Below are 27,859 nucleotides of genomic sequence, written 5' to 3'. Positions count from 1 at the left end.
ATCAGCCAATCACCGCACCGTACGTATCGATCGTCTGTGTGTGTCAAAGGTCACTTGTGTTTAGCCATGTGCAAAAGTTGCTGGTGTTGCCGTGCGACTGATGTGGTGAACCACCCATAAAAACGTCTGATTTTATCGCATCTGACATTCGATCACGATGAATTCTTGTGGTGTAGCTCTTGTGGTACTTTGCGCCTGTGCCAGTCTCTGGAGCGTCGCTCAGGCTCAGAGCAAGTATACAGAAAATGTCAATATTAAAGACAACCAAGTTGACAGGTTTCGGACGAAAATCGTGCAGCAAGTTTGGGAGAAGGCCAACCGGGTAAGTACATATGGCTACGCCCCTTCTTAAAGGGAAGATACAACATTTGCAAACATCAAAAAACGAAATGATCAAATTATCACGAAATACCTTACTGGATTGTTAGGGAATGACAGTCGAAAGCATCCTGTAAAATCGTGGTTCCTGGTGTGCTGACATTTTCAAGAAAAACTGTATTTTTCCAACGCTGGTCGGCCGACCAGCGTTGGAAAAAAACTGGCTTTTTTTCAAAAATTGCTCCTATTTTTTCATATTTAGTTATTCCGCATTTTCTTTGCAATAGATTTCACAACTGTGAAGGGGTACAAACCAGCTAGAGTGATTCTTTGACCTTACAATTCCCCAAAGTCTTTACGTTTAAGTGGGGTCGGGGAACCAGACTACAAGAAAATGATTGGTTTTCTTGGTTTTCCCAGCATAAACAAGCCCAAAACGTGAAACAAGTCAGTTTAACAATATTTGCTATAACATATTAATCCTCCAAATCTATTTATTTCTGAAAATTGCAGCCAAAGCAAATGTTGTACATTCCCTTTAATTCCATGGCGATTGTGAAGTTTAAATATTACGGGCCCCTCTCTTTCGTCTCTGAGTCCAATCGTAGCTCTACGGTCCAATCACGGGTAATCCTTACCTTGAGGACCCCGTTCCTATTATGGGTTAAAGACTCACCAAAACGGTTGACTAAGTAAATGACCAATGACAGTAGGCCTATTGACACTCAAGTGACATTCTGATATTTCTTGACACATTCAATTCATGACATTTAACAAAAACAGTTGGCAATGACACCTTTTTAAATATCACTAGGTTTAATTTTGTGGAAAGAGGGCAGGGCTTTGATTTATGAGGGGTAAAAGACGACGATGACAAACAGAAAATATATTAAAAAAGCAGGATGGCGAACTGCAAAAAAAGGTAGGAAAGTCAGAGTCCGAGTAACTAGGACTCTACGGATCGCTTTTTTAACATTTGGACATGGTCGGCGATAGTAGAGTCCGAAATCAATGGCCCTATTACTGTATTATTTTTGGCGAGCTGCGAAGCAGATGCGAGCCTATGTAATGCCAATTTCCGTCCGTCCGTCCGGGCGTCCGTCCGTCGGAACGTCCAGCCGTCCGCATTCAGATAAAAATGTTGAAGTTTTTGATTCTAGTTAACTTGGGGAAAAAAATTAAATGCAGTTGTCATGTATCATCTCTATAACTTCAGTTAGGTTCATATCATTGCAGTAAATTTTATGATTTTATTGAGGAACTTTAATTCAAGGAAATGTTCAAGTTTTTAATTGTTACATGTACATGTATACTGGTATAACATGTACACTATGCATTTTGGGGATGTGCTTGAGCTTCTGGTTTGATCTTTTAGTTTATGGGGTTGGAGTAGGGATGGGGTAGGGGAGGGTGGGGTGGGGTGGGTTAGGGGATAGGGTTGGAGTTACGGTAGGGTTTGTGTGAGTAGGACGAGTAGGGGAGCTGGGATGGGTGGGGCGGGGTGGATTGAGGTGGGGTTGGGTGGGGAGACAAAATGGGAGAGGGGTTGGAATACTGGGTTTGGGTGGGTGGGGATTTGTAGGGGTGGGGTGGGGACAGGTAGGGGGAGACAGGTAGGGAGAGGATGGGCATGGATGTAGGGGTTGGGTTAGGAGGGGGTTGGGCAGGGGGCGGGATATAGGATCGGAGTAGGGGTTGGGTTGGGGATGGGTAGGGATGGGTTGTTGTAGGGGTTGGATAAGGGGAGGGGGCAGTATAGGATCAGAGTAGGGGTTGCATGGGGTCAGGTGGGGATGTATGGGTGGGGGAATGGGGTGGGCGGGATATTGGCATTCGAGTAAGGGCTAGGGTGGGGATGTGTAGGGTGGGTAAGGACAGATAGGGGAAGATAGGGTAGGTGGGTGTAGGGGGTTGGGGTAGGGGAGGGTACGGGTCAGGGGAGGGGGAAGGAGATAGGGATTGGAGTTTGGGTGGGGTTGGGATGTGTAGGTGATAGGGTGGGGATGGTTAGGGGAGGATGGAATGGGTGTGGGTAGGGGGTTGGGAGGGGGAGGGGGCGGGTTGGGGATGGGGTAAGGTTTTGGGATGGGGTAAGGTTTTGGGATGGGGTAAGGTTTGGGGGAGGTGGTGATGGTGCTGTGTCTACATGTACATGTATACCCATTCTTGTTCTGCATTTGTGGCGACTACACAAGAGTTTTCCCATGGTAATACAAGTATGGGGAGCAGAAGACACTGTTGGGGCTGCAAAAATCCACAACTGGGTCCTAATTACCCTAACAATGGAAAACTCCCCCATAATACAGTGATGGCTAACTATACACATGTATTTATTACATGTATTAGGTAATCTGTTGACTTTTTATGTTGACATTTAAAAACTGACCCCTTTACCTAGGCACATCAACAAGAATCCTGATCCCCTTCCATCATGCCCATCCCCAACCCTACCTTCAGCCTCCCTTCCTGCCTTGGACAGCGAGCCATGGCGGCTTTGCTGTTCTAGTTTTTTATTACCATTTTCACTCGTACCCCCAATCAAAATCGTCGGATTTCACCCCCAAAATGGTCTTCAAACTGCCTTATGCGCCTCTGTAGGCTGTAGGCTTCAGTGGGAAGTGAAAATACAAATGGTGATGGTTAGGTTTACATACCTTTGGGAAAAAAAGAGAAATTTCACCTTCAATTCGGGAAACATCCTTGTCACAAACGCCTTGTTTGAGGCTGCCATTTTGAATTCAGGAAAAGCAGACTTGTACAGGGCTCTGGCTACACTGTTTCCTGTCAAGCATCAGACAGACCAATCACAGAGCACTTTGATTGGTCACCTTGATTGGTGGCTAATCAAAGTGCCCTGTGATTGGCCAGGAAACAGTGTTGCCAGAGCTACTGTATGCACAAGTCTGCTTTTCCTGAATTCAAAATGGCAGGGTGTTTTTGACAAGGATGTTTCCCGAATTGAAGGTGAAATTTCTCTTTTCTGAAGAAACAAGGCTGTTTTAACCTGCTAAAGTCACTTTGGTACTGGACAGTCATCTGCAAAATCAGTTTTGAACAGAACTCGTAAAAAATAGAAGTGTCCCAAAGAGAAGGATACCCAATCAATATCATTCAAAATAGCCCCATAAAAACATGTATGTATGTAATTGCGTCTCAAATACTGGACTTCCTCCGTATGCATTGCATTTGTGAGCTGCTAATTATTTGCTAAATTTCCTGAAGACAATTGACTTCCTTCATGACCATGTCTGTGATGTGATGTGCACTTTTTTGCAAGAATGATGTACATGTATGCATTCTTAAGAACGAACGCTCATTCTTAAGAATGAGCACATAATCTTAAAGGGAATATACATTTGTAGGCTACATCATTTGCTTTTGCTGTAATTTTCAGAAATGGATGGAATTGGGGGGTTGGAAATATATAGCAAATATAGTTACACTGACTTTTTTGAGGTTTTGGGTTCGAAAATGCTATAAAAACCAAGAAAAACAATAATTTTCCTGTAGTCTGGTTCCCTGACTCCATATAAGAAGAAACAGAGCAGTTTACATACATTGGGGAATTGTAAAGTCAGGGAACCAGTCTAGCTGGCTCGTACCTGTTCATAGGTTTGTAATCGATTGCAAACAAGTGCAATGGTCAATTGGGGCAAGTATTTGAAAAAAAAGCCAGTTTTTTCCAACGCTGATCGGCCGATCAGCGTTGGAAATTGATACAAAAATACCACTTTTCTTGAAAATGACAGTATACCAGGTGCCATGATTTTACAGGATGCTTTACACTGTCATTCACTAACAGTCCAGCAAGGTATTTCAAAACGATTTGGTAGTTTTATTTTTTGATGTTTGCAAATGTTGTATTTTCCCTTTAAGAATGAACGCGCATTCTTAAGAATGAGCATGAACAATAATCTTACGAATTAGCGCGCATTCTTAAAAATGAGCACACATTCTTATATGAGCCAGGGCAAATCACAAGAAAGAGCACATTTGCCCCCCCCCCCACCCCCATCCCCCCAAAAAAGGGCTTTGAGGCCGGGGGTAGGCATAACTTATTTATGGATTTGGAAAAAATGTTGCAACCTGACGCCACTTCCGCACTCGCGTATAAAGCCTATATGGAGAGTCCAGAAAATTGGAAATATTTGTCAGTCCCAGATTCATGTCTTATCATCATTTTTGCAACGAATGACCTTCATTGAGATGATATATGAAGAAATTGCAGCGTCAGGTTACAATATTACGATTCTTTCCATGGATTTCGACACAGGTGTGACATTTGACATGTTTGACAAACGGTTTATATTTTCCAAAAATTTAATTGAAAAACTGCTGTGGGAATATTTGGTTGATGTTGATGATTATAAATTTGAATATTCAGTTTTTATTTAGCCTACATACATGTTTCATTCTCTAGATGAACTTGCCACCTAAGAAGCTGGAAGAGTTGAGTCAAACGCTGCAGCAGCACGACGTCAAGGTGCTGCAGCTCAAGAAACACCAACAAGACGGTGGTGACCCCGAGGGAGACACAGAGACCCTCTTGAGACGAAAACTCACAGGTGACTTTTTTTTCCAGAGACCTACAGGCGACAGACACAACAAGTGCCAAGTGGTACAACAAGTGCCAAGTGCCAAGTTTAAAGCCAAGTTAAAAAAAAAACATGTTTAGCATCCGGGCTTTTGAAAACAAAATAGGAGGCGGGGCTTTTTTACTAATTTATTTTTATGCCCCACGGCGAAGCCGAAGGGGCATACTGTTTCCGCCTTGTCCTTCCGTGGGTGGGTGGGTGGGTGGGTGGGTGGGTGTGTGTGTGTGTGTGTGTGTGGGTGGGTGTACAGGCATTACATTCACTGTGTGGACTTCCGAACAAAAGATGTCCACATAAACCAGGTAGAGGAGACACTGTGCGGACTTGGGCAAGTCCACACAGTGTTTCCCCATTTCTGGAAAACAGGTTTAGAGGCATTTTTGGGTTAGGTTTATCCGTAGCAGAATGAAGAGAAACACTAAAGGGAATCATAGAAAAAAAATTGGCTTGAAAGAGTTTTCACAGTTTGAGAAAAATGATTTTTTTTCACTGGTTTTTCTTAACTACACGAAAGCAATGGAAAGTCCACACTTGGTATGTAACGTAAACTTGGGTGGGTGTGTCCGGACAAATTTTGTCAGTGCGATAACTTGAGAAATACTCAACATATGAACTTCAAATTTGGTTTGTGGATTGTCCTTGGTAATCCTAAGAAGCCTTTTGCATTTGGGGCCGAAAGGTCAAGGGTCAAGGTCACAGTGGCTGAAACAATAGAAATTTTGTCAGCACGATAACTTGAGAAATACTTAACATATGAACTTCAAATTTGGTTTGTGGATTGTCCTTGGTAATCCTAAGAAGCCTTTTGCATTTGGAGCCGAAAGGTCAAGGGTCAAGGTCACAGTGGCTGATCTAATATGCAAAAATATACAAATTAGACGCATGAGCATCAGTGTTTGCAAAACCGGTCTTCGAATGCAAAGCTGTAATACTCGAGTTGCATGAATACAATATACATGTATGGCTGAGTAAAGTGTCCACCAACCAACCCACCCACCAACCAACCAACAAACAAACATTTTTGCTTTATTAAAAAAAAAGAAATATCAAAATATCCAAGTGGCTGCCAAAAAGGAAGCGGGCGGGGACGCTAAACGTGTTTTGTTTTTTACTTGGCCTAAAATGTGAAGACGGCTTACGACACCGTCTGTGCAGCTCGGCTGATCCTGTTCCTCAAGAGTACAGAAAACGGAGACAAATGGGGCGTGATCTAAAATGCAAAAATATGCAAATAAGACGCATGCGCATCAGTGTTTGCAAAACCGGTCATCGAATGCAAAGCTGTAATACTCGAGTTGCATGAATACAATATATGGCCGAGTAAAGTGTCCACCAACCAACCCACCAACCAACCAACAAACAAACATGTACATGTACATGTGAGCAGCTCAAGCCCATGGCGTGTTTCTCACCCGCCATGGGAAAACCACGCACATGTATAGGCCTCACCATTTGTGCATTATATCATGTTTATGGTAACTCGACCAACCCGAACTATATTAAGTTTAAGGCCGTGACGGGTACCTGGGTACCCATAACCCGACCGTTGACTACGGGTACTCGATTCCATTTTATCGATTTTATTACCCGAAACCGCCTTTGTAAATGTCGACGTAACATTTCAGAAAGGCAAGCGCCCTTTTCTTTTGATAAATTGTTCGGAAAAAAAAACAAGTAAAACATGTTTTCAGTCCATTTTACCGACAAATTCTGGATGTTATTGGGGATAAATCAACGAAAACAACTAATCACAACGAACATACATGTACATGTACCAAGTGCTTCTCGGCAGGCAACTGGTCTTTAACTTTCACATGGGATAATTGATATATGGAATATTCTCGATAAAGGATTTTCGATGTATTGATTTTTTAAAAGGCTGATATCGACGGTGCTTAGTAGAGGCATTCAGTTCGGCTAATTAAGCTCGGTGTTTAGAGCAACTGCCATGCTATTGCTGGGCCCAACTCTTATTCCTCCATGGTTCAACTAATACCGGTAGTTTGCCAAAGTAGCATGGCATGGCACCTATTAAAGCAGGCCTAAAGTTCTAAACGCCAGCATACTGTACAATTGTTTATGGCTTTTGTGTCCTCTGGATTGGTGGATAACGTTTACTTTATGACCAATAAACTGATTTAATATTACACCTCAAATTCAAATCACAGATTTTAATGAAGAAAACAATACAGTACAGTGGTTATTCTTATAACAGTTGTTCCATTTAAGTGTTCAACAAAGGTTTTTTTATTCGTGGATGCTTTCCAGTTGTGAAGAGTGTTTCCATCTCTGTTGGCCAGTATTGTGTTTTTCCCTTATTTAATTTTTTGTTTAAATCGTCAATTTACACGAGCCTACATGTACATGACTTTAAAAAGCCAAAAAAATACACGTACAATATATGTAGATGATCGAAAACGAAACTAGTATCAAAAATAACCATCAGTCCAAACCAGTCGCCAAGTCAGCTGTGGCAAAGTCTGATTGGCTGCAGCTGTCGTCCTCGAGTACTCATGAAACCAATCTTTTTTTGGAACGCCAGGAAAGCAATTCAGTAGTGTGAAACTCTGTAAGAATCCAATTTGTGGTTGCAATAAAATGCACTGCATTTATATGAAATACACTGTTTTTTATACAGGGTGAGTACAAAAAAAGGGGGAACCCAAACCCCAAAATAATCTATTTCGTATTTAAAAAAAATACATGTATGTAGCACCCAAAATAATACTGACTGGAAAGCCAATTTTATGAGCTTCTTTTAGATGAAACAATTACTGAAATTGCTCAGTCCGTTCAAAGAATGTCACCATTTAAACACAATGACCCGAAAACCTTTTCGTCAAAAAAACCCTAATTGATTGTGTGTTTTGACTGTTTGGAGCAACAAAGAAAATGACACAGAATACTTGTTTCAACAACTGTAGTACACAATATCTTTATTAGGCCTAACAACCATTCTTAGGCAGACAATATGATTTATATAATCCACTTTTTTAAAAAATTATTAAAATACGCTTCAAGATTCAGTTTTCCTTTGTGGTTTATTTGAAGGAAAAAGATTCAAAAGAAAAGCGTACAACTTAAAATCTGACTGTCACATATTAGGCCACTTTAGCCTAAACCTTACATGTGTAGGTATGTTTTGAGACTTTTTGAAATGATTCTTATCTCTTTTTTTCAAGTAGTTTCATCCGTGTATTAGGGCCTTAAATTTTTTTTTTTGGCCAAATGGACGTGTGTATTTCTAATGTAAATTTACAATGTAAATTTCTGTGTAAATTTACATTTGCTTCACTGACGTGGCATTGCAGTTGTCTGCATTCCAAAATAGAACCAAGCTCAAACAAACTGCCCACCAGTTACCCTGGCATCGCAATTTATTGTACATCAATTTACAAAATATTGTGGAAAGTGAAAGCAGATAAGACACATCTGACGGCTTAACAGCTGAAGCCAATGGAAATGTTACACGTTGAAATGGAATTGAAACTAATCACTTTCAAAATTTATACGAAAAGAGAAAAAAATATGTAAAACAAGAAAAGGAAAGTTTTTTTACCACTTTCAATAGTTCCTTTATTCTTGGTTGCAAGACGGTAAATGGGTTAATTTTTTTCTGTTTTTCTTGCATTATTATATTTTTCGCTAAAACAATTTACTCACCCGCAAATGCCATGTTATATTAAATTCCACAATGTATTCGATTCTTTAACCCTAAATCCATAGCATGATTTACTAGGAACCATACCCATCCTGGCAAATTCCAACACCATACATGTACATTGTATGGGAAACTGCACACGCGTATTTCTGACTTTGATTCTGGAGGTGTGCCAACCCAATGTAAAAACTGTCAATTTAACTGTCAGTTTAAGGGTACTGTACCCATCCTGACAGATTCCATCAAAACATGCCGTTGGGTTTTGATGGGTTGGGGGAGGTGAGGGTTATCCCTACCTCCCCTAGGTACATTGTATAATTGCTAAGATGCAACCTCATCCTGCAAATTCCTCCAACCATGCCAACTGCCTCCTTAACAAAATTGCATACAGCCTCCAAAATAATCCGCTATTCCTTGAATATATGTTCCTTGGAGGGGTGACGACTGCCTCAATCCTGCCAAATCCTCCAGCGATCTCTTTCACTATGTTGGAGCAGTGCAGAGGATTTCAAATATAATCTAGGCCTAAATTTATGCACGGCTTAGCATAAACAACACAAATTAAGGTCCGGCCTAAGACCTAGGCACGGTGCATCCTCCAAAATCAGCCTCAGTCCTACAAAATGGAGGATTTGGGAAGGTTAGGGTTATTTTGTTATGTGTCCTTTCCTTCAGATATCATGCGGAAATTTGGAATTATTCCCTATGACGGCAAGGAGCAGCTACGGATGAAAGAAGCCAACCAGAAAAGGGACATGACCGGAGAAGAATTCCAAGACCATAAACTGAACAAGCTTTGGATAAAGGCACAACAGTGTAAGTATACAACATTTGCAAACATCCTGAATCCATCAAAGTCCCCAACTGCTCAATATGGAGGTATCCTGAATCCACCAAAATCCTGCAGTACCGCTAGGCTTTCTGAATCCATCAAAGTCCCCCGACTGCTCATTATGGAGGTATCCTGAATCCACCAAAATCCTGCAGTACTGCTAGGCTTACTGTCCTGATTCCATCAAAATCCCCTACCTTTTCAATATGGAGGTACATGTATCCTGAATCCACCAAAATCCTGCAGTACTGCTAGGCTTACTGTCCTGAATCCATCAAAATCCCCCAACTTTTTCAGTATGGAGGTATCCTGAATCCACCAAAATCCTGCAGTACTGCTAGGCTTTCTGCATCCATCAAAGTCTAACTGCTCAATATGGAGGTATCCTGAATCCATCAAAATCCTGCAGTACTGCTAGGCTTACCGTCCTGAATCCATCAAAATCCCCTAACTGTTTCAATGTGGAAGTATCCTGAATCCACCAAAATCCTGCAGTACTGCTAGGTTTACTGTCCTGAATCCATCAAAATCTCCCAACTTTTCAGTATGGAGGTATCCTGAATTTGCCAAAATCCTCCAAAACAGGGATGTGGATTTTGATGGATTCAGGTACGTTAGGGTTAATGTATTTATTTTTTGGTTTTTGTGACAGCACCTAATTTTAACAAGCTGGAATTGGAACAGCTGAAAGAAGAGTTGACCCACCACCAGGAAAAAAAAGAGCAGTTTGAGCAGCTTTCCGGCCAGCTCTATGGCGACCGTGAGTACACTTATTGAACACTTCAGTTAAGGCCTTTACATAACGAAAGTTGAAATGAAAAGTTGCATATTAGGTTTGAGGGTGGATAGTTTACACATATTGACTGGCAATGAGATCACTAGTGCACGTCCATATGCCCTGAGGGACTGTGAGTGACAAGACGAGGGAAATACATGAAAGACCCTCTTCTGGTCACTCAGAGGTCCGAGGGGAATAGACGTGCACTAGTGACCGGATTGTGCCAGTCCAAACGTGTTTTATAACTCGACTCTGTCCAAAATATAAAATAAGAAAAGATTAGAAAAGAAAAGGGTTTTATTATTAAACTGTTTTCAATTCAACAACAATTCAACAATTAAAGGAACGCTTTCCCTTTCCCTAGATTAAAGTTTTGAGTTTAAGGTTTGTCGGAGGGCGCTGTTATCAGTAAACAAAGTTTGAGTATGGAGTACCGAAGTGTGACGTCATTTAGAACCAGAAAGTGTAGTGTAAACGAATGGAGTACGCGCGCGTGTTGGTTCCCGGTCTGAATCACCAACACTCAGGCTGAATCTCCAATCGCACATGTTGGTTCTCGGGCTGAATCACGCGCTAGTGTCTTTTACGCGCGTTTTGTGCGCGTGACGTATTCACTTCGGTACTGCATAGTGCCAAATCAGGCACTCTACTCTGAAAATTACCAAGCGCGATGTCTCAATTCAATGCACGTCTAGTTCACACTGATGCAAGTTTCAGACAGTAGCCTATATTAGTGAATCACATGTGACCGCGTTTCAGCCAACCAGGATAAAGAACAAGCAAGAGGTGTGCTATAAATGGCATTTAGTGACCACATTGCCAGTCCATATGAAAATATTTCACCCTCTTGTGATGGCCTCTGCAAGGAACCAGAGATGCGAATCGCGTCGAGACACATGCAGACAAGAAACGCATTGACCCAGACGAACGCTCGGTCCTGGAGCTCGACCTGAAGATCCAACATCGCGAGCTGACCAACGACTTCCAGCGCCTGTCCAACAAGATGCTCCCTGACGAGCACAAAGGAGAGTTCACGGAACCGAGGGTCATTAACCTGTGGAGGGAAGCCATGTTTGCCAATTTCACAGCCGAGGAGCTGGAATCTATACGCGTGAGTTTTCTTTTCCCCAGACTTCCCCAGACAGCGCGCGCGTGCCAATTTCTATATTGCAAGGAGAATTTTAGCGCAACGCGCGCGAGGCTCATTCCATACAGGATGACCCCTAGTCTATAGGCTAGACGTTGTTATTGTTTGTACGCGATAACCGCCGCGCCGCCGCGATAACCGGCCGCCGCGCGAGGGCGCTATCACGACCAACCGATATCGCCCACGAACCCATCAGAACAACGTCTAGAACACTTGCTAAAATCTCCCCTGAAAAATGGGGGAAATTAGTGCGCATGTGCGACTTCTGCAGGCAATTACAGTTAATTTTCAGTCCCACACATACTACGCACAACAAAAGAGCTGACCAGTGAAATTGCACAAAAGTCTTGCTGCAGCTTTTAACCTACTGGAAGAAATTTGAGAGTTTGCTTCGCCAGAACTACTATGAATTTTTTAAAACTGCGCACTGCATATAATAGCAAGTATTTTAGACGTTGTTCTGACGAGTTGGTGGGCGATATCGGTTGGTCATGATAGCGCCCTCGCGCGGCGACCGCTTATCGCGGTGGTGCGGGGCGGGCTATCGCGTACAAACAATAACAACGTCTAGCCTCTAGACTAGATTACCCCCCAAAAAAACAGCCTAAAACATTTGCCTCTAAAAAAAAATTTTGCTATCCCTAAAAAACCTGAATCCTCCAATTTTAATATGATTTTGCACACCCCTCGAACTGTGTATACGGGGTGACCCCAAAAAATTGCAACCCTAAAACGTTTGCCTTTTAAAAAATAAGGGATTGGTGGATTTTTATGTTTTGGGTATCAGAATAAAGCTGAGAGCTTTTTCTTTCATATACTGAAGAAAAAAAAATCATGAAAATAGCACTTTGGGTTGCTGAGAAAATGCCAATTATGTAAAAGTAGTCATTTTTCATCCTGTACAAAAAAAATACCACATATAAGTTATTTTCACTGTATACCTACATGTATTTGTGCATGTCCTAGTCCTTACAAACAACATGGCATATAATATGACAAGAGTACACTAAATGAATTTGATGGAAATATCTTTTGTTTTCACTTGAACAGGTAACTGATCCATTTTTGTCCTATTTTAAACCCTTTCAGCATCATTAATGTGTCACAATTCTAAAGAAATTGCACAAATGAAGGATTATTGCACAGTAGACTTACGGTAAAATGTTTCACTGTTTAAAGTACTTGTGTACAGGATGAAAAATGACTACTTTTACTTAAACAATTATAGGGTCACTAGGTCCTGAAATCCCCGAAATTGTATGTTTTTGATTGTTTACTTGGCCTATTTCAAACATCTGGTTGAAAGGAAACCAGCCTAATGTCTTACCGTTCCCGAGTAAAGACGAAAAAAACCCGCTTGTTTACATCGGACATGACGGAGTACGAATACGTTTTTCGTGTCGTTCTCAGTGTGTGATTTACACACTGTGTGTCTCGGGGGCAGCGGTGAACTGTGGTTTCTTCAACGTCCGCAAAAGGCGAACACTTTACGAATGAAATCACAACTAGCATCCAAACAGCTTGAATTTTATGGGGTCGCAAAAGTGGACCCCGAAATTCGTTCTTGCACGCATAATACAGGAATAACACAAAAACGCCCAGTTTTGAAAGGATAGTTGTGTGGATGTTTAAATCCTACTTTTAAATGTTACTTCCGATTAACATCATCTCGTTCAAAGCGCGTTTTGTAGCCCAATTGGGCTGTTCCAGGACCCAGTGTCCCTTTAATTGGCATTTTGTCAGCAACCCGACGTGCTATTTTCCTGTGTGTTTCAGTATATGAAGGAAGCTCTTTCTGATACCCAAAACATAAAAACCCACTGATCCTCTTTTTTTTTTAAAGGCAAATGTTTTAGGGTTGCAATTTGTTCGGTTCACCCTGTATATACACCCAAAGGGGTGTTTCACAAAACCTGAAGTAAAATTGTTGAAAACGGTTGGAAATTTGTAATTTGTTTTTACTTTTTTTATACTTTTTTGACCGAAAGATATGTATTAGATTAAATATGCACTTCGCCGATATTTATCAAGTATGTTTATAACCAGCTAGGGGTCTGGACGAAGATAATGCCCCATGCCTTCGGCTTGGGCCATTGTCCGCATCCAGGCCCCTTGCCGGTTTAAAAGATTCCTGTTTAAAACCGGCCAAGCACGTATTTATTCCCTTAGACCCCCTTTACACAGGGCTGCGACCTTTGGGCCTCCCTTGTGCGACCATAAAACTGGCCAGGTCGCACCGTTGGAGGAGGCTCCATGGTTGCCCAAACATTGCTCGGGGGTCGCCTATAATTGCGTTGGTTGCCGTTGGTAGCACAGGGGAGGCAGGTAAGTGGCTCAGTGGACGCACAGGTCGCTCGTAGCTCGACATGAAAATGCCCAAAAACTGCAGTTTTGGTGGTTCAAGGGAAGCACAAGGATCGCTTGAGCAGTTACATAGAAAGAGGGTTTTCGGCGACAATTGAGCATCCTGGCCATTTTTGGTTGCTCATAGGAGGTACAAAGGTAGCGAGGTGTAAAGGGGGCCTTATTAAAATCATTTCTTCTTTTGCAGGCGGAGCTGAAACATTTCGAGGCCAAGATCATTAAATACGAGGATGTGCAGGTCCAGTCTCTGCATGCTGAGAAGCAGTATCGCATTGCCAAGAAACAAGGAGACTCCGTGGACTCCTTAAAGCACAAGACTCTCAGGGACGAAGCCAGGGAACTTGGCAACAATGTAAGTTAGGCAAAACAAAACAAAGTCTCCGGTTTCTGGTCTGCGCGCTCATCGCAGTAGCTATGCCCGTTGGCAAAATTCAAAAGTTTTTCTAAGATGATATCTCAAAACCGCCAAACTCACTGGTTTGACTGGAATCCTGCTGCTGCACAATTTTAATGTGTTTTTAGATGGGGTTGCGATCGTGTATAAGCTTTATGTGCCCTCTCTGGCCCCTATATATTTTGCACTAAATTTAGTCGGGCACCATTTGCAGACGGTGTTGTGGTTTTGTAATGGTGTGTCTGGAAGCCAGACTGAGGGAGCGATGGTCGTGTATCTGGAACCTGTAAACGCTTTTAAATAGCGCAATATGTAAGGGAGCAGACTAATGACCAGCCTGGCAGCACATGCACGATGTTGATGTCGCTGTATGGTCTGACGTTACCATTTCTCTTGACTATTGAAATTGTCCAAAGAACGTTCGTGTCGGTCAAGATCGTAAGTGGGTGCAGCATTCGCAAGCCTTATGGCCTTACTGAGGTCACCTCAAGCTCCAGCCTGAAGGATATTTTTGAGAGTTTTAAGGGGATCGAAGCGTCATCTGCAACATATCAGCCGACATTTGAAGAAAATGAAACTAAGGGGGAAAAAAACCCTGCATCGCCGCACCACTTTTGGGGCAAACTCCATATGAGAAACCGGAGACTTTTTGGGGGGGGGGCCTTTTTAACCCTTATTCCTTAGGCATTTTTTTGCTAGGATGTAACCTCAATCCTGCCAAATCCTCCAACTGCCTCAATGTAAAAATAGCACACAGCCTCAATCCCGCAAAATCCCCCATTATTTCTTGAATGTGGTCGTTGGAGGGGTGACCACTGCCTCAATCCTGCAAAATCCTCTAGCAATCACTGTCAATATGTTGAGGCAGAGTCAGTGACATCCTGGAGCAGTGCCGAGGATTTCTAGTATAATTTACGCACGGCTGATTTTTATTCCGCAGGTTCATGAGTTTATGAATGATATGAGAGGACGGATCCAACGCGGCCGGGATCGCGCCGACGAACTTTAACGCACCCCGACCACGACTTACAAGTAGGACAGCACTCTTGTGTGCTGGTGTCTTTTACTCAGTATAAATGCAAAACGAGTTTTCTTTTATATAGGACAGAAATATTTAAATTTTATTCTTCATTTTCAACTATTTTTTTTGAAATTCTAGAAATGTCAGCTATAACAAGCATGCAATGTATAAGATTGTGCCAGACTGGGACCGTGAGTGCATGAAAACGTGCAAAATTACTACTGACGTTTGTTTACTCACCATTAAGCTAATTAATGCCCACACAACACATACATCAAAATGATAAAGTTGCAAGCATGTCACCTGCGAAATTTTAGACCTTAAATCCAATTTTAAGGCAAGTTTTTGGCAGTTCAAAAACCATCCACGTCATTCTCCATGCTCTGGAAATGTGTGTGTGATTCCCAATGTATTCTGGGTAGGTGTAGGTAAAGTCTTGCAGCTTACTTGTTTTTTAATTGATGGCCAAATGAACATAGCGCCCTCTGTTAAAAAATGAAACATTTTGCATTCACTCAGATCAACAAGAGGGCGCTGTTTTATCTACACGATGAAAATGTTCTAGCTAGGGAGTTTTTTTGCACAATGCATTGCAGTACACATCAACGTGATGTCTCACGTTTGGATATATCGATAACTCTCTGCAAAATTAGAACTAAAAGCTGAATTTTTGGTGATGCAATGCTCACAACAGCAACTTTGCGAGAGAGAAGTTTCGGGGATTATTGAAGAAACTGTAGTGAGTAAGAAGCTTGCACATTTGATTCACACTGGTTTTATTATGCAGCACAAACTTTTGCACGATATGGATACCTTAAGTTTTGGGACTCTCATACACAGTACTGAGAGTCCCAAATTTTCGGACTAAGATTGTGCATGCTGATGTCTCCACTCAATATAAATGCAAAACAAGTTTTCTTATAAAGGACAGAAATATTTCAATGTTATTAAGCTCTGGCAGGAGCTTTTACATGTCACTTGGTGGTCTGTCGGTCTGTCGTTCTGTCTGTCCCCAAAATTGACCAAAAGTATGGTGTTCCATATGTGCCATCAGAGTTGCATTTTTCGGCGTTGCATTTTTATACTCTGGCAGGGATGATTTTGATCGATTTCATGCAAGACTTCTTGCAACATGGCCAGAGCTTTTTGTGCACTTTTTTCTATCCTCCTAGGGAGTATCAATTGCCACTACCTATTTTCTACCAGCTTAAGGGTTCATGTACTATCATTTTGATCGATTTCACGCAAGACTTCTTGCAACCATGGCAACAGGGCCAGAGCTTATTGTGCACTTGCACTTGCGCTGTACAACATCTTCCTTCAACAAGGTGGACGCCATTTTGTGTCGTGGTTGGAAGGTATCCAAAAGAAGGAAATGTCCCCGAAATTGACCAAAAGTGTGGTGTTCCATATGTGCCATCGGCGTCGCATTTTGGCCAGAGCTTATTGTGCACTTGCACTTGTTCTACCTTTTTCAACTATTTTTTTGAAATTCTAGAAATGTCAGCATTAGCAAGCATATTATAGATTATTCTTATAGTCTATTTTCAGCAAATTATATTCAGTTTTGACAGTATTTCCGACTGATTTGGGCACTTTGCTTTTGGCATTAACAGAAAAGTCAGTGCAGTTAAATGCATGAAATGGTTTAGTACATGTATCTTTCAGATTGAAAATTATATACTGTACAACATTTACACATAAGTGTTAACAAGTTTGTGAATACTAATGAATTTGTGAACAGAGTGCTATATTTTCTATCAAATATCTGAAGCAATAGCGCCCTCGGCCGGTCAGGAACATGAACAATAAAAGGTTCATACTCCGGCTTTAAACCAGTTCGCGCCGGGATTATTTTGACAAGAATGGAACGAGGGGCGGGATTACTTTTCACTCGACCTCAAGCCAGGCGGGTTGAAGCCGTCACCCTCGGGCAGCACACTCATATTTCCAGCCTCGCTCGATGCGTGTAGGTCGCTGACAGATATTTCTGGCCTCGCTCCCTGCGTGCTTATGCGTCATCCATTTTGAATAAACGCAAAACCTTTGCAGGTATGTCATCCGGCGCGAATTGGTTAAGCTGATTCAGAACGAGTTGTAATATTTTTTGTTTTTGAGAATCATGTATTAAAATGCAACTCACTGCCACATATTCCAGTATCATATTCACTTTTACATATTTTCGTTTCTCTCAAGAATGTTCATCTGCAACAGATTGATATCAAAATTTACTTTGGAAAAAAATTCTGCATCCTGGCGCCACTTTTTCATCATACATGTATATCATATCTCAATGGAGGTCAGTCATTGCAACAAATGTTGAAAAGACATGAATCTGTGACTGAAAAACCTTAACAATTTTATTAAAAAAATTATTTGACAACAATGCACTCGACTCTCCATAGACTTTGTACACAACCAAAGAAGTGGCGTCTGGATACTACATTTTTCCCGTTACTTTTTTAGCTAGGAAACTTTTCATTAAAATGGAAGTGTTTGGTGTTCACGTTAATTTATAATTAATTGGAAACCTCAGTTTCTTACGTTGTTGGTCTTGAAGACAAAAACCCAGAAAATATAAGTCTTGTAATAACAGTCACTACATGTATAGTACAAATGTTCGGTTTTAAAGTGATTTTGTTTTATAATTTCATTCAGATTATATTTTGATAAACAGTCACAATATTTTTTCAGAAGCACATTTTTTTCTCTACCTTTGTATGTCTTTGAAATGCCAAAAAGTTGAAATATCTATAATTTGTATGGAATACAGACTTATCAGAAATGTCCATGTTGTTTTTCACATTTTTCCTTAATTTGCTGTGATGCATCGAGTATTGGCAAATCTAGCTTTCAGTGTTCAGTCATTATTGATTCATCAAAACTTTTTTTTTAACTACATTACTCCTGAAGTTTAGATAGAGCTCATTTTTATTAGTTTCTATATTTTAATCTTTGTAGTGAAAAGAAACCAATTTCAATAAATAAATTGAGCAAGAAATGTTGCGTATTAAGAAAGCAAGAATTTTTCTTCATTCAAATTTGTGTCGTTTGGTTTAGAAGTCTGTATAGTTCCAGCATGAAAAGTTAAATGGCAAATCTTGGACCAATCAGATTCCTCGTTTAATGAATAACCGAGGCTTTTGTAAAAAGAGATGGCATTGGGCAGTGTTGTTTCATTTGTGGAGATTGGTGTCACTGCCCGAGCCTTCCCTAAATTAAAATTAACAACGTCTTCACTTTCTTAGCATCCTGTTTAAGCATCATTGGGAATGAAATGACGTCACGATTTAGTAAAGTCGACTACGATTGGCTGAGGCGTGGGATCGCATAAATCTGCATGCTTAGATATATCAGACGTTATACAGGAGACTGGGCTCCGTGGATAACGGGTGATACTCAGACTAGTGAGAGCCTAAGAAAAATGTACTCCTTTCACTTAATTGATTGTATTTGTGGATCTGGGGACCCAAATGGAATGGGGTAAAAATGAGGGGTCCGCTCATAAGCCCGACGCCTCATAAGTCCGACAAAATCGCATCCCCTAACCAAATAAAGACCCATAAGACCGACGCCGCATAGGTCCGACGCCTCGTAAATCCGACGTCGGACTTATAATGAGGCGTCGGACTTGTCGGACCTATGAGGCCGAATAAATAAATTGTACGCCTCGCAAGTCCGAGGCTAGTAGGAGCCCAGGCTCCTGTCTAACGTCTGATATAGCAAAGCATGCAGATTTATGCGATCTCGCGCCTCAGCCAATCGGAGTCAACTTTACTAAATCATGACGTCATTTCATTTCCAAATCAGGACTAAACGTTTGATTGGTCAATTCGAATGCAGTGTTTTGTAATGCAACAACAGCCGGGCGCGTTATCGCGTATGATATACAGAGCGCGTGACGCAGGGCTTTTTAATCCATTGTTCCATAATGACGCACAACAGGTGAATGACCGAAGACCCGATATAGAAAGCGCCCGCTGATTGGTCAAAATCTAGGAGGTCAAGAGGCGGGGTCTTGCCTAATTATGGCATTCGCCATGGGTCTATTCCATAGACATGATAGACTAGTCCGACGCCTCATAAGTCCGAAATTTTGGACTTGTGAGGCGTCGGACCTATGAGGCGTCGGACTTATGATACGGCCCCAAAAATAAGTGGATTGAGACAATGTATTAGGCTTTAATGTAATATTTAATTTCATTGAAAAAATTAAACTGTTTCAATTATTTGTTTTCTGAATGCTTTTTTGTACTCTGTACGTGCAATGGACTCGAAAGTGGCGCTATTTCCCACGCTGCGGAGGGACCGTTGTTCAAGATGGCTACTTTTCCGCTTTGGGAAAAAGTCGGGGTCGTCTTTTTTGGGTGAGAATTTCTCAAAAAGTCAATGGTTAATCCACCACAAATTGCAAAGAAAATGAAAGATGACATATCGATCGTCATTTTTCTGTGCAGCTTAAATACCTGTGAGAGTTCTGAGTATTTTAAAAAGAATTTTGAAGTAAGGGCATATCTGACACTGGTGTCTATGGGACTTTTAATACAGGGGTGCATCCCTATCGAAAAAAAAATGAAAGAAAAACAAATAAACAAGAAAACAGTATAGAGTCCCTTTTTAGTTTTAGCTGATTTTGTCGAGGTACGATGTCAGTTTAATAACCTCCGCTTTAAACTTCAACTACTTTTCTTTTCTTATTTCCCCCGCTTTTTTACTCGTTTTTCAACGTCGACTTATGTATTGAAAACCCAAGAATCACAATCTTACCCCTTTCGGATGTAAAACCCTTCAGATTTTTTTTTTTTTTTGCGAAAACAAAACATGTTTGTTTTAGTCAAATACAACGTCAAGGAGTTTTCACAAAGAAAGCACTAACATAAGAAAAGTGGATGCATACTTTTGTATTGAAAGCTCAAGAATCACAATCTTACACTCTGCGGATGTTATTCCCGAGCTGAACAATTTTGCGAACAAAAAAAAAATATTGATCAAACATCACGTCAAGGAGTTTTCACAATGAAAGCACTTACGTCAGAAAAAAAAGAAAAACCAAAGCGCGATAATGCCTTTGATTTCCCTTAGGAACTTAATTGTACTTCCAGAAAAGTTCTTTCGTCCGATCGATGCCTGCATGAGAGTTGTTTTTGCAAGCTGAATTTGTTCATAGCATTTGTTGACATGAACTTGCACACGCCATCGAGATGTTTTCCCTCTCTTTTAAAGTTTTATACAAGCTGGGCTAGCTGTGATGGCTGTCTTTTACTATGGGGTTATTAATAATCGCAATTAGCCCTGCTTTTACTATTTTGGGTGGTCATCTATGGATGAAAATCACCTTAAAACTGAGAGTTATAGTTTTGAAGTGCGTGTATATCACATTCGCGGGCGTGCCGTCGCTAGACCATTTTGAATGGGGGGGGGGGGGGTGCCATCGTGAAATTTGCCGACGGACCGTCAGGCAAAATGAGTGAAATTGAAATTGTCCGTCCAAAATGATCCCTTTATAATTAACACCACAAATGTATGAATAGTTCATTATGTTAATTACTTTTTGAATGAATTTATTATTTTCAGTGGGATAAGTTCAACTTCAAAAGTAAATCGTCAAAACGTGGCCCTATCGTATTGATCATTTTTGGACATTTTGCTCGTCGCAAAACTGTGTGTACATGTATACACGCACAGTACGTGTGCGCGTGCCGTTTTCAGGCCCGTTCCCTTATCCCAGACTGGGGGAGGGGGGTATAGTTCTCACGCCAACTGATGGGGCATTTAACACTTTCCCCTGACTTTATGAATGAAGTGTGCTGGTGTTTGATGGGGGTGGGTCATCAAAGTTAACACACAAACATCACATCGAAACTGCGCAATCCATAATAATGTGTGATGCCAATACATTTTGTGTGTTTTGAATGCATTTTAAATATGGAAAATACTGCCCACTTTGCTCGGTATAATACAATGACACGATGGGACCTATATTTCCAATATAAAACAATGCCCCCTGTGATTGTCACGTGACCACAAAGATGGCGGTATGGTGTCCATGCAATGATCCATGGCTCGTCAGTCTTGCTGTAAAACAAAATACACGGAACTCGGCAAATAAATTGATTCAATTTTGTGCCGTTGCGTAAATGAATTACCCCGCGAGGCACAAGTGATATTTAATTTCTGCCATGCGCGTCCAGAAAAGATTCTCCCGATGTATCCTGTTACTGAGTGGACCTATAAATTGATATTTTTTTAAAGCAAAATTGCATCAACGGCAGATGGCATTCCATGATCTCCATATTATAGGCAGCAGTTATAGTACAGGCAATATAAGGTTTGACCTCAAACAAATTGCAACAGAATTTTTTTCACCACAGTGCATTTCTACAAGGTCCCTAAAATAACATACTAAAAGTCTTAAAAAATTGAGGTGGTGGAAATATGCCTAATTTGCATAAATCCAAAATGGCCGCATATGTTAGGACTTTCGCATTGATTTGGTCATATTTCTCATACTAGGTGGATTTTAGAGGTACTTTAAACAACAGTTTTAGTCCTTTTACATTGATTTACTCATTATTTAAGTCCTAGGTAAATTCCAAGATCCCTATGTTTCCGAAATTTTCCAAATGCCGTTTAATTTGCATAAATGCCGTATATCAAATTGCCTAATTAAAGTTAAATTAATGGATGCCATGTGTGGACATGTACCAATTGAGTGTTCCCTGATAATCCAAGTCAAATTTCACACTACAGTGCATTGCTATAAGGTCCCTAAAAAAGTTGTTTAAAAATCCAAGTGGTGGATATATGCCTAATTTGCATAAATTCAAAAGGCCGCTAATTACATGATTTTCATATGATTTGGCGCGGCCATAATAGTATATAGGCCGTTATGTACTCTTGCTTTTTTTTTGTTTAAGAAGTAATTTTTGCCATATTTGGAAAGAGTTTACCTCCCTAAGCCGGAAATGCGTTGGCGACTTTTTTTCCCAGCTACCGTGTGGCGGCCATCTTGGATTTCAAAATGGCAGCCATTTCGAGCCTAATTTGTATCATAACTTTGGACTTGATTGTCACATGAAATTTATTTTGATGGCAAACCCCATGTTTTTGATACCAAGGAACCTGAGTACATTATTGTTTATGGTGTACTCCAAATGGATGGCAGCCATCTTGGATATTTCAAATATATGGCCGCCATTTTCGGCTTATTTGCATAATAAATTTGGACTCGAATGGCGTACGAAGTCAATTTCGGTGGCAAACCCCATACATTTGATACCAAGTAATCTTAATGACCCATTGCTGATGATCTTTCCCAGATGGATGGCAGCCATCTTGGATTTTTTTTTCAAAATAGCCGCCATCTTGGATCTTATTTATAATAACATTGCACCTGAATGTCCTATGAAGTCCATGTATTTGAATGAACTCAAGTAAATCACTGTGGACGGGGTACTTACAGTTGATGGTAGCCATCTTTGATATTTCATAATTGCCGCCATTCTGAACTATTTGCATAATAAATTTGGACTTCAATGTCGTATGAAGTCACTATTGGTGGTGGCAAAACCCATAAATTTGATACCAAGGAATCCAATTAGCACATTTAGGCATCCCAAATGGATGGCAGCCATATTGGATATTCAAAAATAGCGGCCATCTTTGATTTCATTTAAATAATAAGGTGGCACCTGAATGTCGTATGAAGTCCATTTTGGTGGCAAACTGCATGTTCTTGATACCAAGGAACCCAAGTTAATCATTGTTGATGGGGTACTCCACTGGGAGTATACCCCATCAACAATGATTTTCGTGGGTTCCTTGGTATCAAAAACATGGGGTTTGCCACCAAACTGAACTTCATATGACAATCAGGTCCGAAGTTAGATACAAATTAGGCCCGAAATGGCGGCCATTTTGAATTCCAAGATGACCGCCACATGGTAGATAGAAAAAAATGTTACCTATGGATTTCCAGCTTAGGAAGGTAAAGTCTATCCAAATAATTATGAGAAAAATTCCTTCTTTAGCAAAGAAACATGCAGTGGCCAAAAATATGACATAATATGCTATCTAGTAATAACTCTCGTCCTAAGTTGCTTTTCGGGGTACTTTAAACAACATTTTGTCATTTGACATTGGGGCCATTCAGTGTCGAATCACCCCCCAAAACTTTTAAATTTGAAACCCCAACCTCTTCAAATTGGATCATATTTAGTTTATGGGGTAATTTCGGCTGAAAAGCCGCAATTTTAAGTTTTAGCACCATCGGACAAACAGTTTTCGCGCTACCGCCCAGGCAATTTTGATCAAAATGGACATTGCTGCCATTTTCAAATGACCATATTTCTATAATCTGTGAGCCAAATGTGTTAATCTTAATTTCTTTTGAAAGGTTACATCATGAGAAATCCAAATTTACCACTGTTGTTTTTCATATCGGGGTTATTTTAAGTATAATGACATTTTGACCTTTAATTTGACCTTGAATTTGACCTAGTGGATTACCCGACATTGAGACAAACTTGGATGAAAATTAAACCCCAAGATGTTCGCTACAAAGTATCAAAAAATTGGGAAAGGTAGTTTTTGTTCGGTTTTTGGCTCATCTCAAAGTTGGCATACGCGTTGCAAAATGTGATATCCCTATGCAGTGTACTAGTGGATTTATAGTAGGGATTTTTTTTTGTCCCTGAAATGTGTTTATGTACAGGGTGTCACAAGACTGTTAAAATTATTCCTTTTATTTTCTGAGTTAATTCATCAATCACTAATTTTTTTACGGCCGTAAAGTGTTATGTAACTTCGGAGGTGGCTGCTAGGTGAATTATGCAAATCGTAATTCCTTTTTTCTTTGTTGCATACCAATTCTGGGCTTGCGCCCATGCGGGAGGGGTATAAAACCCTCGCCCACGTATTTTCGGATTGAGATTTGCAGTTTGTTGGTTTATTTCTTTCCCGTAATATATAATTTGATTTTTGTGATTTGTAACTCCTGTGTTGAATCCTCTGTTCTCTTGAGTTATTCCTTGATTTTTGGTCCGAGTAGAGCGGCGCAAGGGTTTGCTCTGCGACACAGGGATATCACATTTTCCAACACTTATACCAACTTTGACAAGAGCTAGAAACCTTAACAAAAAATATTATACCCCATTGGAAACATAGGATCTCAGTACCTCGGACTGGAATGATGATGAAATCAATGTCAAAGGACAAATTGTTTATCAAACTACTCCAAAAAGCAATGCCGGACAAGAGTTATGGCCAAATCAAAAATCATGTAATTAGTGGCCATTTTGAATTTATGCAAATTAGGCATATTTCCACCACTTGGATTTCTTTCCTTTTTTAAGGACCCTTATAGCAATGCACCATGGTGTGAAATTAATTTATGTACATGACTGGACTTGGATTATCAGGGAAAATTTTATTGTGACATGTCCACACAAGACAGCCATAATTTTAACTTTAATCTATGCAAATTAATAAATGACATTTATGCAAATTATTATCGGCATATCGCAAATTTGGGAAATATAGGGATATTGAAACTTACCAAGGTCTAGAATAATGAGTAAATTCGCCTGATGATCGCCACGCAGTGTGCGTGTGCGTGAAACCAATGGTAGCAAAATAGACTGAACCTATATGTTATATATAGATTCATATATATATATCATGTATATCATATTGCAGACAGTATATATATTACAGCAAAATAAATGAATATAAATCATCTACAGATCTTTTCTGAAGTCAATGGGCATCTCAATAATAAATTAAGATCAACTCTCTGTGTTTAGTATTAAATATATTGTTGCAGCATCACTAAATATTCCATTATAAAGTAGCAAAAAAAGTGGTACTGGGTGTGGTTAAGAAACACATTAGAAAACTTCTTTCCACCACTCGGATTTCTTAAGACTTTTAATATGTCATAGAGGAGATTTTTCTGAGTAATAACCTTTTTAAATAGTTTCTGTTGCAATTTGTTTGAGGTTACCCCTTAATTTTTCACATAATGCCTGTACTATTAAGTTGAGCCAACAGTTTGCAGTCACGAACCGTCAATAGTTTAGGGTGTTGCTTGGAAATTTTCGTCATGACAATTTCACATTTTCAGTTCGTATTTATAAAATAAGCACGTCGGAATCGACTGGCTCTCCTGATTGTACCTTTTTTCAGAAGGAACAATTCACATCATCAGTCAAGCAGCACACGCCGTTTGTCTGACAAATTTAGCGCAGCTAATTCAGTTTCAGATTGATGTTTGGTTTTCATACTGGAATCTTCAGTAACGCGCAGATAATATAGGTTTTCCCGGCCAATTTCCTAAACTGTTCATTCACTTCTGAGAATAAGTCATTCATTTTCGTCTGAATTTGAGAATCGCTCTGCACACTAAATTGATTGAACTGAAATGGAAATGAAATGAAACGCATTTTATTTCATTTCCATTTCAGTTCAATCAATTTAGTGATTGAGCAGCACCTTTCGTTTTTGTCCATTCAGATTCGTTTGCACAGCCATAATATGGTTGCGAAGGGCGATTTCTAAAGGTTACGTAACACTTTATTTTCAATGAAACTACATGTACACAGACATGTTCACGTTGGCGGGTGAAATCTTTGAAACTTAACTTTCAAATTAACTATTCAAGGTCTGAAAGAAACAAATTCGCCAAAAAAGCAAAACAAAACAAATACATGTAGGCCTATACATGTACATCATTTTATTCACGTGCCAATAACTGTGACTTCAGGGGACAGTGAAATCGTACGACCTACATACACTCTCTGGATACTTCTACATGTACCCTTGCATTTGGCGCTTCCACACCCTCCTTAGGCCCAGGGTGACCATAAGGTCATTGCCAAATTCTGTCTGCTAAATGCACTTTAAAAATCTTTCAGATTGATCAAGAATCTGCCAAATTCCCCAGAATTACTCGAAATACACTTTAAACGCTTAAAATCACTTGGAGATGTTGTAGTATTGCCTTAATTAAGGTTCAAATTATTGTAAACAATGTATAGTCACATAAAGATTTTATGAAATTATTGCGTAAATTTCAGGCAAAACGCGGTTGCGTCACAACGAAGTCTGGTTCCCAGTGAACCTCAGCACCTACACCAGCCAACCTGTCCCATTATTGCAAGGGTTTGTTTGAAAACGTTGAAGCATTTTTAAGGCCCCCAAAAAAAAGTCTCCGGTTTCTGGTATGCGCGCGCGTCGCCGTAGCCATGCGCGTCGGCAAAATGAAAAAGTTTTTTTTTCAATGAAAGATGATGTCTCAAAACCGCCAAACTCACTGGTTTGACTGGAATCCTGCTGCTGCTCAATTTTAACGTGTTTTTAGATTGGGTTATGGTCGAGAATAAGGTTTATGTGGCCTCTCTGGACTCCCATGTATTTGCACTAAGTTTAGTCGGGCACCATTTGCAGTCATCAGCCGACATTTGAAGCAAACAAATCACGGGTAAAAAAAAAAAAAGGCGCGTCGCCGCACCACTTTTTGGGCAAGCTCCATACCAGAAACCGGAGACTTTTTTTTTTGGTCTAAACAAACGTACCATTTTTTTTTAATTTGCTATGTTTTTCTGTCAAATAACCATTTTTGCAGAATTCTGCCAGAAATCTGCCTAATTAATCCATTCTGTCAAATGTTCTGTCAAACCCGTTTATTAACAAAAAATCTGTCAAACTTAGCCAAAAATCGGCTAAAACGGTCACCCTGCTTTGACTTTAAAAAAATAAAACGTGCCACAAAGACAACAGACAGACATCAGACAGCGTATTTGCGCGTATTTTAACGCGTCGCGCAAAAAAGACTGAACTAAATATTCTAACAAACGTGGGCGGATATTTTCGTTCGGTGACTCATTCAACAACTGCATAACTTTGTTTAATAGCAATTTTAAAAACAAATGCCTGTAGGTTTTTTTTTAAGTGCAACTCGATATTAGCAGTCATCCGACTTGTTATGAGATCCTCTTGAAGAATTTTCTCCGGGTGTCGACATGATCTTGCTCCTAAAAATGTGGCCAAGATAAGACATGTCAGGCTCTCGACAAGCCGGCTGGCACTTCTAGAGCTCCGTACACGGATTTAAACAATCGTTAATCCTGAGTAAACTACAGTAAGGCCAAAAAAAAAAAAAATAAGTCGGTCTCTGGTCAGCGCGCGCGTCGATTTTAATCATGCGCGTCAACCTTTTTTTTCTTCAAATTGTCCGCGGTAGCTACAGCAGCGCCCTCTATTGCCGCACCTCCTCAAATTTTTGTACCAAGGAATGGGGAAATAGCACCAAGGCAAATGATGGAGGGCACCAAGGCAAATTATGGAGGTCCCCAATGTTTATGAGGACACAACAAAAGGAAAAATAGTACCCACCTTGTCTGTACAATCCAAGCTTAAAAAAAAAAAAAGGCCAAAAAAAAAAAAAACCGCATCGCCGCATCAATTCCGGAACTTTGGTCTGACCAAAGACCGAATATTTTTTTTTTTTTGCCTAATGCAAAGCTTTTTTTGACCGAGTTTTAGGTGTACATTGCCTAGCACAAACTTGCTCGCGCGCTCAATTACATTTAATGGGACGAAATGCATGCCCAATGGTTTGCACGCAGTGCACCCTGTCACTGTGTAAACTGCTTTTACGGGATGTGGTAAAGAATCGCTCACTCGACAAAAATGTTTGCGTATGTCAGTCGCACAAAAAAGCCATGTTTGCCCGGAGTAATGGCCAAATT

At 40.4% G+C, this 27,859-nt stretch overlaps 1 protein-coding gene across 1 annotated transcript; it reads left to right on the top strand.

The window, feature by feature from the left end:
* Nucleotides 1–35: 35 nt before the first annotated feature.
* On the top strand, nt 36–15,365 carry LOC119731203 (alpha-2-macroglobulin receptor-associated protein-like). The gene is made up of 7 exons (XM_038204281.1): nt 36–322; nt 4,739–4,883; nt 9,250–9,390; nt 10,059–10,166; nt 11,051–11,295; nt 13,883–14,047; nt 15,030–15,365. The coding sequence occupies exons 1-7, from the start codon at nt 158–160 to the stop codon at nt 15,096–15,098; spliced, it is 1,038 nt and encodes a 345-aa protein (XP_038060209.1). The 5' UTR covers nt 36–157; the 3' UTR covers nt 15,099–15,365.
* Nucleotides 15,366–27,859: the final 12,494 nt, after the last annotated feature.

The sequence above is a fragment of the Patiria miniata genome, unplaced genomic scaffold (genome assembly GCF_015706575.1).
Source record: "Patiria miniata isolate m_02_andy unplaced genomic scaffold, ASM1570657v1 HiC_scaffold_23, whole genome shotgun sequence".
NCBI lineage: Eukaryota > Metazoa > Echinodermata > Asteroidea > Valvatida > Asterinidae > Patiria > Patiria miniata.
The sequence above is the reverse complement of the archived record's forward strand: the minus strand, read 5'-3'. Positions and strand labels throughout refer to the sequence as shown.

Coding starts and splice junctions, on each gene's coding strand:
- LOC119731203 (XM_038204281.1), top strand. CDS start 158: ATGAATTCTTGTGGTGTAGCTCTTGTGGTACTTTGCGCCTGTGCCAGT. Junction 10,167..11,050: donor CGGCCAGCTCTATGGCGACC/GTGAGTACACTT, acceptor GGCCTCTGCAAG/GAACCAGAGATGCGAATCGC. Junction 14,048..15,029: donor CCAGGGAACTTGGCAACAAT/GTAAGTTAGGCA, acceptor TTTATTCCGCAG/GTTCATGAGTTTATGAATGA.